This window comes from Nannobrachium achirus, assembly GCF_963921795.1.
Source record: "Nannobrachium achirus genome assembly, chromosome: 1".
Lineage (NCBI taxonomy): Eukaryota > Metazoa > Chordata > Actinopteri > Myctophiformes > Myctophidae > Nannobrachium > Nannobrachium achirus.
Window position 1 is genome coordinate 58,448,080 of NC_137810.1, and position 13,799 is coordinate 58,461,878.

General features: G+C 44.5%; 1 protein-coding gene across 1 annotated transcript; it reads left to right on the top strand.

Annotated features, from left to right (window-relative positions):
- Nucleotides 1-1,178: 1,178 nt before the first annotated feature.
- Nucleotides 1,179-12,993, top strand: olfml2ba (olfactomedin-like 2Ba; the record flags this gene model as incomplete). Its single annotated transcript, XM_080730532.1, has 8 exons — nucleotides 1,179-1,334; nucleotides 1,687-1,953; nucleotides 2,744-2,851; nucleotides 4,598-4,753; nucleotides 7,433-7,649; nucleotides 9,145-10,143; nucleotides 11,571-11,747; nucleotides 12,380-12,993. 8 exons carry the CDS (start codon nucleotides 1,179-1,181, stop codon nucleotides 12,991-12,993), a joined length of 2,694 nt encoding a protein of 897 aa, XP_080586658.1.
- Between the last annotated feature and the right edge of the window lie 806 nt (nucleotides 12,994-13,799).

Here is a 13,799-nt window from a genome sequence, read left to right on the forward strand (position 1 = left end):
GCCCAATGCATTTAAATGAATTGGAATTGAGTGTTACTCCAAACCGAAATTACATTTATTACATTGAAGTTTAGTGTGCATTACCCGTTAGTAATGGCACGCTAAACCTCTAGAATAAACTGCAATGATTTAAGTTTCTACATAGATGTAGCCTACACTACAGCCTACAGCAGTGGTTCTCAAAGTGGGGGACTCACAAGGTCCTTGGGGCTTGGGGGGGGGGGGGGGTTCTAAAAGGAGTAGTTCACCCTCAAAATGACTTTTTTTCTATTGATTAGTCATACCATGGAAAGTAGAGTTCAATAATATTTTTTGGTTCCTAAGACAAAAATGTAATTCGAGTAAATTTACCCCCATTGATTCCGGAACGAATGGGGGTAAATATATTGTTATCACATTTTTGTCTTAGGAATGCGACAAAAAACTAAAAATATTATTGAACTCTACTCTCCATGGCGTGACTAAACAATAGAAAAAAAATCCTTTTGGGGGTGAACTACTCCTTTAAAAGTGTAACTCTTGACAGTATACAAATGGAACCAAATGAACCCTACGGGTCCACTGTCAGAGAGAGTTAAGTAAGAGAGGTCCTTGGGAATTTAAACGTTTGAGAACCACTAACCTACAGCATGTGCGTCATAACGTCAGGTAACATGGTCATGGAGAACCGATATGGCTTTTGGATTCATTATTTTTGTTTGGAATAGCGACACTTAGGGAGTATCCTACAGTTCTGGATGTTGTGTGCTGCACAGCGTACACGCGCGCGCGCGCACGCACACACAGACGAGCCTCCTCCGCCTCCATCCATTCACACAGATCGTCACACTGAGCAGAGGCAGAGCGCATGCAGACAGACTGCCTCCATCAGTGCGCCAACAGCAGCAGAGCACTGGAGATGATGCGGACAGAATGAGCGCGTTCTCATCCTGAATGCACTGCTTTCTGACAGCAGCCGGACTACACCTACTATTTCACCTGGCTATTAAAAAAGAAAAATAGGATGAGAAGCATGCCATGTTGCTTGATCTCATGCACGTTTAATGGCTTTCATAGATTTCACTGCCAAATATTAAGCTATGAAATTACCAAGGCAGCTAAAATAATCACTGACAGGCTGTGCCTGAATTGACGGCATCATTTTGCCTATTATTGTACAGTAGGCCCAGTAGGATATCATGGATAGGATTGTTCGCAGTTTGTGCGTGTTTTTCGCACTGTGCTATGCTGCGCCCAGAGATCGGACATCTGAAAGTTTTATCCGGCCTGATGTGAATGACCATAACGACCACCTACAAGAGGAGCTGGACGGTCAGGAGAACATTCTGTCACAGGTAAGCCAAATAAAACAAAACAAACACACACACACACACACACACACACACACACACACTTTGTTGTTCATATTGAAGCTATTATTTACTAAGGATTTTATTGCAAAAAAAGGCCAGTGTTTCTCAAACTTTCACATTTCAAGGGAATCTCTGGGTCCATTTGGTTCCATTTGTACACTGTCAGAGTTACAGACTTGTATGGGTCAATTTAGACCCTCCTAAAAGAACCCACAGAGTCCCTGCAATCCACTTTGAGAACCACTGATCCAGGCTATTATTATATTGTGCATTCAAAAGTGTCTTGATTGTTCGTGGTCCTATAGACTATACATCCGTCCTCTTCTCTTTGTAGCTGCTGGGTGATTATGACAAAGTGAAAGCCCTCTCGGAAGGTTCTGACTGTCGGTGTAAATGTGTTGTCAGACCCCTGAGCAGGAGCGCCTGCCGGCGGATCGAGGAGGGCCACGCCACGGCGCAGGACTTCTACACGGTGGAGACCGTCTCGTCGGGGCCCCAGCAGTGCAAGTGCGCCTGCGTCGCTCCCCCGTCGGCCGTCAACCCGTGCGAGGGGGAGTACAGACTGAACAAACTTAGACAGGCTGGGAAGGACAATGTCAAGGTGAAGTGAAGTCCAGTGGTGGTCGTCATTCATTTACCATATACTCCTATACTAGGATTGAAGTTCCTCAGATATAGGCCTACATAGGCCAGTGGTTCTCAAACCTTTTCATGTCAAGGACCCCCAAATTGACACTTATCAACCCACGGACCCCCCCATGTGAAAAGATATGCCAGGGAACCGAGAAGATTTTTACAGCTCTAGCAATGATTCCCAACCATTTTTATTTTCAAAGACCCCCAGTTTGACATGCATTAGTTTTACGGACCCCCATTCAATGGCAATTCTATCTCTGACTGAGACCCAAATCTATTATTGTTGTAACGTCAATTTAACTCGGAGAGTGTACACATGGAACCAAATAGACCCGTTGGGGCCCATTTGGTTCCATGTGTACTCTCTCCGAGTTACAGACCCGTAAGGGTCCATTTGGTTCCTGACTATCTATCATTTAGCTGGGGAGTGGGACCAACTGGAACTCCCTCAAGGACCCCTGGGGGTCCCCGGACCCCACTTGGGAGAACCAATGCACTACAGGATTGAAGGCTTCTTCTGTTCCTCATCTATTTGTTAGATGGCCAAACCTGATCACTGGTGGCAAACAGCATTTAACTCCAAGGACTCCCTTCGCTCTGTATATCCACAGACGGAGCAGTTGGATAATATCCTCACTCTCGCATAATTCTTGGATGGGTTGGGGATATATTTTTAATTTATGAGATTATAATGGAATTTGGAATAATTGGGTAACACGTTTTGATTGGAATCTACTTGGTCCTCCGTCTTCTAGCTCTCCTCGGTCATCGAGTTGCTGGAAGGATCCTTCTACGGCTTGGATCTGCTGAAACTGCACTCCATCACCAACAAGCTGCTGGGCCGTGTGGAGCACATTGAGAAGGTAATGAGCTCCTCTGGGAGGAGACCCAGTAGCCTAGTACCTTCACATGTGAGCAGGATGTGCACAAGCATCAGTATATGCAGCCACGTGCACACATAGACATCAAAGGGAGCTTGAGCCCCTGTCCTTTTATCCGTCTGTAAAAAGTGCCCTCTCCAGACCATGAATGCAGTTTTTACTATGGTGAAAGAAATGCAAATGCCCCCTTTCCATGCCATACCCGAAGGCAGCATCCAAGAGAATTGCGTTGTCCAAACTCTCCTGAACTTGAATGCAGCATTGTCTCCAGTATTGACTTGATTATGCTTAGTTCGGTGTGGTATCTCGTACCGAAAATAGCCGACCTCCAAGCTCACGTGTCGCAGCGCGACGCGTTGTGAGCTTGGAGGTCTGCTATTTTTGATATTTCCACCAAAAGGCCCTTTTAGAAATGTCAGCCCCTGCCTCTAACATTCTTTGCACATCCCTGGTAGTATGTATAGTCATATGGATGTGGGTTTTTTCAAAAAAGTAAAAAGAAAATAGCAGATATACAAGCTTGTAGCACATCACTTCATGCAGCGCTATGAGCTTGTACATCTGAACATGACACAGTCACAGATGCTTTCACAGTTTTAATGGGTTAAAGCAAGCCTATGTTTGTACGACTACAAATGTAGGTTATTCATTATTCAGGTGTAGGCCTACCAATCACAATTTTATTTAAAGGTTAGCGTTAAATGTATATATGAAATTAAATTAATTCACATTCATTGTGTGTTATATTATAGTCTACTGTATTACATTTCAAATCTATTTATATTTACCTGCTGTCCTAGTTACTCTGTAGCACATACTTGTTTTCTTAGCACTCTACTGAATCATGTAAACATGTGTTGGTTTCACATTAAACACAGATCACATTCACATCACATGTAATCATGTGTTGGTTTGGGTTCATGGTTCTTAATGTGAATTTGCACTTGGTAAGTTCCTCTGGATAAGAGCGTTATGTACATGTCTATAGATTGTAAATGGGAAATGTTGTGGGGGGGAAGGCACTGGGATCAGCTGGTACCCTGGGACGATCCAATTTATTTTAGGTTTAATTACGGCATCTTCCTCACCCATCTGACCTGAAATGGGTCCAAACTGTGCTTGTCAAGTTACAAATTAAAATCTGCTGCCTCGGGTACAACAACTTGAGCAGAGCTAGTATAGGAAGCAAGAGTGAAAGTCTTCATTCACTTTTTATAGGAAACACAAACATCTAAGATCAATTACAGATTTAAAACAAATGCTGGTATTGCCTTGAGCAGGGTTCCCCAATTAGTTTTCCCCAAGGGCCGAATTATGTCCAAGGTTAGGCTAACAGCCGATCTACAAGCACACAACGCCTCGACGGCCTTGTATGATGAAGCAGGGCTTTAGAACGCACAAATGTGGAGATACGAGGTTTCCACCCGACAACGACGATATACTAGTGTTGTTGCTGCTCTTATACCACCATTATTACTGGGGTTGGTGGGGGCCAGACAGTAGCCCCCCCACAGGCCGCAAATGGCCCGCGGGCCACCTATTGGGGAACCCTGGCCTAGAGGCTATATCTGTGAAAAAGAAAAGCTTATGACAGACGTTTGAATATGACAAAAATATGTGATTTAATTGTATACATTTTACACTCTCTGAGTTAAGTTGGACTTTCATGAAACTCAGTGCTCCATGTCCTGTAACAACACGTCATGCTGTGCCCATCAATCCATCCAGACAGTCTCTGGGAACCACAGTAAGGTTGAGGCAGAGCCCCAGACGAGGAGTCCTCTGGTGCAGCCGCATGTGACACAGAGCCCCGCTGTCCCTCCTAATGACGTGCTTCAGGAGAAGAGTGACATCGTCAGGGCTGCAGCATATCTAAACCCAGAGGCAAGTCCAACCTGGTGGCACTACTGGGGTCCATGTGTGATTTGGACGGTGTGAAATTATTATTATTTTTATATAGGAGAGTGAACCCCTTAGTTGAGAGAGAGATGAAGCAGGGACCCCCAGTGTCCCCACTACATATTGTATAAAATTGTATTGCAGATTAAAAAAAATCTTAGACAGTTTAGACTTGTTTGACAGCACTGTCATCATGTTGGAATAATGTCTGTTTTCAGACATTTAACCACTTGAACCGTCAAATACTTAATCCTGCTCTTCTTTTCCCTCTACAAACCTCTTTGCCAAAAGTAGCAGATCTACAAGCTTACAACGCCTCGCGCTGCGAGGCGTTGTAAGCTTGTAGATCTGCTACTTTTGGCTAATGTTCCACTCAGAATAGGGATGCTAGGGTTCAAATGGTTAATGTAAAAAACATGATGATATCACACAAAGATTTGGCGGCCCCCCCTGTAGTAACTCTGAGGACCCCCTATGGATCCCGGACCCCCTGTTGAAGACCCCTGGTGTAGAGGGACAGGAACAAGCTGGGGGTAAACAAAAATGATGTGCAATGTATGGCACCGGCTGGACTCGAACCAGCACCAATCATTAACCTACTTGTGTTCCCCATGTCATGTTATCTTTGACAGACCTTAATTCTCATGCAAATAATAATAGTAATATAATAGTATAACTTATGACCTTCATTCCTAATTGGCACATTACATACAGGAGCCCTGCTAACCAGAGACCTTAAGGTAAGGGAGTTCAGACCACTGCAATTTTTCTCCACAACGTCCTAATGCTTAATTTATTCTCCATCGTACAATGGTGTTGCGCACCGAAAATAGCACATCTACTCACAATATAGATAGAGGTATTTTCAACGTGCAACACTTAGAAAAGTTGTCTCATTGCACATCTTTGGTCTGAACTAGGCTTATAACCACTTAAACCCTGTACATAGTTGACCGGATATTCCTATTCCTGCTTTAGCTCTTGACTTTGAGCTTGTAGATCTGCTATTTTGTGCCAAAATGTAGCCCTAGGATAGGGACGCTATAGGGTTCACATGCTTAAATGACCAGAAGTGGATGGTAGTAGGCCTAATGATTGAATCCACATGTTGTAGCACTAGCACTGTGTCGTCACATCTACAGGAGGGAGGTCTGATGTGTCAAAGTGTCTTATGTATGCTTTCCTCATGAAACACAATGTTTTGCCCAGAGTACTTGGACTGTAAAAACGGAGGCTAAATCCTGCGTACGTAAAGGTGCGGCCTTCCAAAAAACGAATGAACAATGATTGCGTTCTTTCCATAAATCGTTAAGAATTATTGAGGTAATGCTAAGATTTGGCAGCGCCGCTCGGTGTTTCACATCCGAGTGGACATTAGTGATCTGTGCAGAGTAGACCACAGAGAAGTTGATGTAGGTAACGCCTTGCACTGCTGCAGGGGCGTCAATTGGGTATGGCAGGGGTATGCAGCTGCCATACCCTGGGTCCAGGGGGGGAAATAAAAGTTACTTTTAAATATAAATCCATGAATGTCTCTTTGTCTATCTGCGCTAGTTATTATGTTGTTAAATTACAGTAAAATAACTACAAATTCAAAATTGAACAAAATGGTCACTTTAACAAGGTATTAGAATTATATTCTCCACACTTGTATTCTCCCCATCTTGACAACATGGTATATTCCCAGGTTCCGCAGGTCAGCTGCACTGGTGCAATGCATTATTGTTAATTGTGGCACGTTTACTAACATGCTAAGTTTAGCTGCACTTGAACAACCGTTCCAGGCTGCCATATCCAGAAAGAAACCGTAGAAACCTGTGTAAAAAGCTGACAAAAATCGTTTTTTTTTTCAGACATTGTGAAAATAGCAGATCTACATGCTCACAACGCCTCGCAGCGTGAGGCGTTGTGAGCATGTAGATCTGCTATTTTCACAATAGAACCGTGTTATACAAAATGTAATGCCTCTTTTCCATGAGGACTCCCATCTTTGCCATACCCTATCTTTTGCTGAACTGACGCCACTGCACTGCTGGACTCTGATCCAAGTCCAGTGCTAAGCTAAGCTCACAGGCCCTGTCCAGCAGGGACGGGTGGACCTGGACTGGACATGTCATCATATCAATTTTGGCTTGGTTTCGAAATTGTTTCCAAGTGTTCGATCTGGCCTGTCTTCACCTCTCACACAAAGCATTGCTGAGATGCCAAAATACTGAAAAATCAGATTAACGCGGGAAACGGTCCAGGTGGAAATTGTTTGGCAGAATAGATTAGCACAGAATGTTTATCAGCCCACTTCACAGTTCATTATTTTCTTCACAGCTAATGAGAGTTTCATAACCTGGATTTATACTGTACTTTGTCACGCACTGAAAATAGCTGATCTACAAGTGGATCTACTATTTTCAGTGTGCGATACTATAGCAGTGGTTCCCCAAAATTTCAGAGACTCTCTATATTCCTTTATGGGGCCTACATTGACCCTTGCAAGTCTGTAACTTTGACAGTGTACAAATGGAACCAAATGGACCCTGACGGGTCCATTTGGTTCCATTTGTCAAAGTTAAGTGGAGACCTCCAAATTTCAACGTTTGGGAACCGCTGTACTATAGTAGGACAGAGTATAAATTAAGCATACAGTAAGTCTATATGTCTCTCTTACAGGAGAAGTATGAGGAGAAGTTCGTCGGGGATCCTGAGTCCTTCCTAAAGAGGGACGCTCCTCTCCAAACCCCTCAGACACATCCTCAGGAGGTGACAAACCAGGAGTCCCCTGATGTGGTGAAGACTGGTCCCAATGGGATGATCATCAGGGGAATGACCTTCTATAAGTCTGATCCTGATCCTATGGTGGCTGATGACGGGGAGCCCGGTGAGAACTGTAAGTGCCAACCCCGACGGATGTCATCCATCACTTGTCATATAAACCAGGGGTCTTCAACGTTTTCAGGCCAAGGACCCCTTAGTTGAGAGAGAGATGAAGCATGGGGACCCCCACAAGCTTTTCATAGATTCCATATAGTTTCATTGTTTGACCGCACAATCATCAGTGTATTTTGGATTCATGTCAATTTGTGTTTTCGGATATTTAACCATTTGAACCGTCAATACTTAATACATTTGACCTTTCACTCTGTACTAGTCTGCTCTTTCCCCCCTCTACAATAAACCTCTTTGCCGAAAATAGCCGATCTACAAGCTCACAATGCGGCTATTTTTGTCAAGTGGTTAATATAGAAAAGGAGAAAAAAAGTTTCTATCACACAAAGATTTGGAGGACCCCCTGTAGTAACTATGAGGACCCCCTAGGGGTCCCGGACCCCCTGTAGAAGACCCCTGATAAAAACAGATAACAAACAAGAAACCTTTTGTCTGTAACTTGGTAGATAATAATGACGATGTTTCTATTCTATTGCGATTGCACACATAGGAAGATCTTTCGGTATGTTGTATAAAGATGTTTATTTGAGACACACAGGGTTGCTAACTTCAGCTGTTGAACAAGAGCATCTGCAGATTGTAAATCAGGTCAGAAAGTGCAGCGTAGAGGACTGCGTGGAGAAGTATTCTCATAAAACCCAAGCTGGGAAAAATAAGCATCTCAATTCTCAAGCAAGCTGCTCAGTGAACTGCCATGTCTTTAGGTATGCTGCAGTTTGCGGACAAACATTGTCTTTTCTACTGTTTTGTCTTTGTGCTGTTCAGTTCTCTGAACTCACCTTGCTATATTGGAGTAAAGAATGTTAATAAAAATAATAAAAAATATTCGCTTGTCTACTGGTGAGCTAAGTCACAGAATGCCCACATGGGCAGGCAGGAGAGATATTGCACTTTGAGCTTCAGGCAATACCTCTTGTCAACCAGCAGTACACTTCTCAATGAAAGTTGTGTATTATATTGTATTTGCAAACTCGAGTCGACCATACGGATTGGTCAAAAATAACATTTCCTTCACACAAAAAGTTCTGAATTTAAGTGTATGCTGTCACTTTGCTCTTTGCCACCTCGTGATGTCCTATTATCGTGTCATGATACTTGTACTGTAGTCGGCAGAAACTTTGTATCTCCATATCTTTTCATAAATGAATGTCAGATCTTTTATACTTCATCATATGACAACATTAGTAAAAATGGCCTTGTAGATCCGCCGTTTTTTGGTGGCAATCTTCGATGTAATGACATCGTGCTCAAAATAACAAGAACTTCTTCTGACTACATAATAACATTGGATGATTCGATCCATTGAACACAGGTTCTTTTTGACATTTTCCGAAAAGTAATGGTCTTGGACATACATGGTTTCCTTTACGACAGTGACGTTATAACATTCTGCTTGGATGCTGTGTAATCATGTGGCGTTATTCTCACCCTTACAGTTTTTGAGTACCATGGATTCAGCGGCGACGGGCCGACCAACCTCTTCATCGAGGAGCACCTCCTCCAACACAAGGTGCCTCCAAGACGCAGAGCACGGGTGTGGCCTAAGGAAGCTCAAGCACCTGACGCCGCCAAGAAGACCAGCCAGTCGGTGAAGCCTAAGCACACAGCAGAACTTGCCGCGACAACTGCGGGCGTGTCCAGTGACGCCACGTCACCAGAGTCAAAGACCGTTCAGTGGACAACGGAACGTGTCACGGCGAGGCCATCGTCGCCAACCTCGCGGCCAAGCAGGAGCACAGCCATGGGTTCGACTGTTATTCCAACCCACGCTCGCACTCGCAGCGATCCCAGAGCCACTAAATGGCCCATTCCCATCATGCTCAAACCAGACAGTAGCACACCAAGCCTGGCCAGAGAAGATCCAATCAAAAACACTATTACCAAAACCCCGATCACACCAAAGCCACACACACACAAGGCCCTGTCAGAAGAAACCGCGACCACGATGGACATCCCTTCACTGCAACCACCAAAGACTATAGATGTGAAAGATAGTACAACACAAGCCTTTGCAGGCACTACTAAGCCCAGTACACCAAGCCTACCCATGGGGGATTCCATCACAGCCTTCTTAACAGATGTTGCCACGAGCTCTGCACCGGTCATACCCACAACCACCGCCTCCACTGTGGTCACGACGACCACAACCAGAGCAGCAGCAATTACAGCGCAAGGAACTGCCTCCACCCCCTCCTCCTCTGGGCTGACTATGTCAACACAAAGGCAGACCAGCTTACCATCTTCTCCACCCTTTACCAGGTCTATGACCACGGCTACGTCTACTACTACTACTACTACTACTGTTCCTACCACCACCACAACTAGACAGACGACTGCTCCTGCCAAACGCAAGTACAGCATCAGCTGGGAGGAGGAAGAGAATGGACCAGACGAGTCAATGCAGAGGAACGAAGAACGGTCTCCAGAGAAATCTGGTAGGTTGGATTTGTATGTAACACGTACTGTATGTACAGTATGTGATGCTTTCCTGTTGAGGAAGAGTGCTGTAATGTTAAAGGTGTTGTAATGTGATTAACTGGCTTGAATTACCAAATTCATTGGGAGTTTACCCAATTATGAGTTCAGGGTGACTGTAGCTCGGTGGATAGAGAGAGGTTATCTGGTAATAAGAACGTCACCGGTTGGATCGGCCCCCTGGCCCTGTTCAATGTGTTGAAGTGTCCCAATCAGGGTTGGATTAGCCATTGGGCCGGCGGGGCCTGGGCCAGGGGCCCTTGGCTCTCAGGGGCCCTTGGGGGAAATGGGCCGACAATTTATGTTAAAGTTAATCAAATATAAAATGTGTGGGCCCCTCCTCTGTTGTCTACAGGTGCTTTTTTGTCCCACAGATGATCATCATGGCTTAAAATCCGAGCTGAGTAGTGTGTGTCAGTCAGTCGGGGGGGTTATGGTGGGGGGTGAGGGGGGCTCTAAATCTTTTTCATCCTGGGGCCCTCGTGGCGGTTAATCCGTCCCTGGTCCCAATCAACTCCCAACTGTTCAGTGTTCGTCATACTGTAACGAGCTGAAATGATCTAATGCGTTGACTTTGATGTATTGTCGCCCACAGAGATCTGTATATAAACATTTACTTTTACTGATTTCTCCTGTTGTAAATCCCACTGATTTGACACCTAGGAATGTTAAATGATTTCTCCTGTTATAAATCCCACTGATATGACACCTAAAACAAACCATCCAGTAAACATTACTAGTAAATGCTGCTATTTAACCCATTTAGGCCTGAACACAATATGACGCAATATTTTATGCTTTAAATATTAAAAAAATTGCAGATATACAAGCTCACAGCGCGGCACCGAGTGCCGCGCTGCGAGCTTGTAGATCTGCTATTTTTGAAAAATCGTGAAAATTTGAATTTTGACCCGATTCTATAAGTGTCTTTTGAATCCTTCTAAGATTTTTTGAAAAACCCAATGTTTCTATGTCAGCAATCTGGCCAGCCATTGTCAAAGAAAAGGTCCTTTTCACTTCACTGGAGTTCAGTTAGTCTGTTCTCGAGAGACTGCTATGTCAGAGGTTCTCATAATGTTTCATGTGAAGGACCCCCAAAATGATATTTATTTGGCCACGGACCCCCATCTCAAAATATCTAGTTCCAGGGACCACCCAGAAGCAAAGTTTGAGTTACAAACATTCGCTTTGAAAATACATATATTCAAAGATTTGCACACATTTTCACGACTTTTTCAAAAATAGCAGATCTACAAGCTCGCAGCGCGGCACTCGGTGCCGCGCTGTGAGCTTGTATGTCTGCTATTTTTCACTGGTTAAAGCAGTCAATAATTCTAGGCCTAAATGGGTAATACATCTTCTGTCTAACTCTCTGGCTCGTTCACAGAGGAATGTAAAGACACGCTGGCTACCATCTCAGAACCAGTAACTCATAACACCTATGGCAGAAACGAGGGAGCGTGGATGAAGGACCCAAAGTCTGGCGATGACAAGATCTACGTTGCAAACTACTACTATGGAAACAATCTGTTGGAGTTCCGCAACATGGAGGTCTTTAAGCAAGGTAGGAGTCAGTGGTCACAGACCAAACATACACTTACAGAAACGAGCTTGAGGAATCTGTTTAATGTATGCTCACTGTACCTTCGCAAACAAGGTTATGCTTTTGCCCCCCATTTGATTGTTTGTCTATGACCGTATCTCGGTCACTGCCGGATCGCCGTGAAATTAGCCAAGCACCTTCGTGCTCCGAAGAACTGTGACTGAGTGACTCTGACCTTTCCTCTAGTGCCACCATCAAGGCAAATTATCACTTTTCAAATGAGTGAAATTCCTGAACCTTTAGTCGTTAAGAGACACAATATTAGCTTGATTGATTGATTGAATACTTTATTAGAAGCTTACTTAGGAAAAGGTAGTTTCATGACAGTACAGTTCACTGGTACACGGTCAACTAAAAGGAGATCCAAGAAAGCCTTTTGGCTTATTTACATAGGAAACCTTTATGCATCTCATATAATATTTGCACATATAATATGTGCACATTTAGGCACCCCCAGAGGGAGAAACCAAATGATTGGGGTGACGCTGTGACCTAACTTTGCCGTGAGCAAACTGGGAAGTTTTATTTGGCCGTTGGCAGAGGCCTGCAATCGACACGAGTACATCCTTGTTCTCGTTTCTTCTCCTCTCTAGGCCGATTCACCAACTCCTACAAGCTGCCGTACAACTGGATCGGAACAGGCCACGTGGTCTACGCCGGCGCCTTCTACTACAACCGGGCCTTCTCCCGCGACATCATCAAGTACGACCTGCGCCTGCGCTACGTGGCCGCCTGGACCTTCCTGCACGACGCCATGTTCGAGGAGTCCTCGTCGCCGTGGGAGTGGCGCGGCCACTCGGACATCGACTTTGCGGTGGACGAGAGCGGCCTGTGGATCATCTACCCGGCGCTGGACGACGAGGGCTATCTGCAGGAGGTGATCGTGCTGACCCGGCTGGACCCGTCGGACCTCAGCACGCAGCGGGAGACCACGTGGAGGACGGGCCTGCGGCGCAACCACTACGGGAACTGCTTCATCGTGTGCGGCGTCCTCTACGCTGTCGACAGCTACAACCGGAGGGACGCCAACCTGGCGTACGCCTTCGACACGCACACCAACACTCAGATGCATCCGAGAATGCCCTTCACCAATAACTATACCTACACCACGCAAATTGACTACAACCCCAAAGAGGGCGTCTTGTACGCGTGGGACGATGGACACCAGGTCACGTACAACATCAAATTAGCCTATGTAAACCCCTAGTAAGGGTTTGATAGCCGTTTAGTTGAGAAGCAAAGTAAAATATGTGCGTCGGGAGTGGATTGTAGATCAGTCCACACCACGCCATCAGTATATTGTGATGAAATGCCATTTTATAAAGTAAATTGTCTTGGTGATGAATATACAATGTTGGGTCTATTTGTTATTTTCCTGCGAGAAAATAATTGTTTCCGTTTCTATCGAGTGGGGAAGCTACATGAAACAAATGCTTCAGTCAACGCAGCACATTTACTGTATATAATGTAATATAAACCATTGTGAAATACATGAATGTAGAGAAATAAGGTCCAAATCAATACTTGGACACATAAAGCTATAACAATGAATTCAGAGAAACGCCTTCATCACAGCATACTGCACAATCTGTACCCTCCAAACATTACAAACAACCAGATGTTATGGACTAATCGTCTCATTCCATGTTCTGTTTTATACACATTTATTTTTATATTACCGTTTCCTTTGCATTCTGGTACATGTAGTGTACCATAAGACTTCTGCCAGTAACTGGGACTATCTGTCGACCTTTGTCCGATGAAAGCACTTATGTACTCCCCGCATATCAGATTGTACCGTCTTGAAGAGACTGCAATAAAGGTCTGAAAATACTAACTGAAAAATCGACCCCTTTGTTGGTTTAATTCACAGTTAAAGTCAAAGTGGCCATAATTACCTCCTGTGAGCTGTAATCCAATCTGCAGAACAGTCAAGGGGGAAGGCAACCAGATCTATAAAAAAAAAAGAGAAAGGCTGCCTACAAAGGACACCCACAAGTACAGAACTATGCA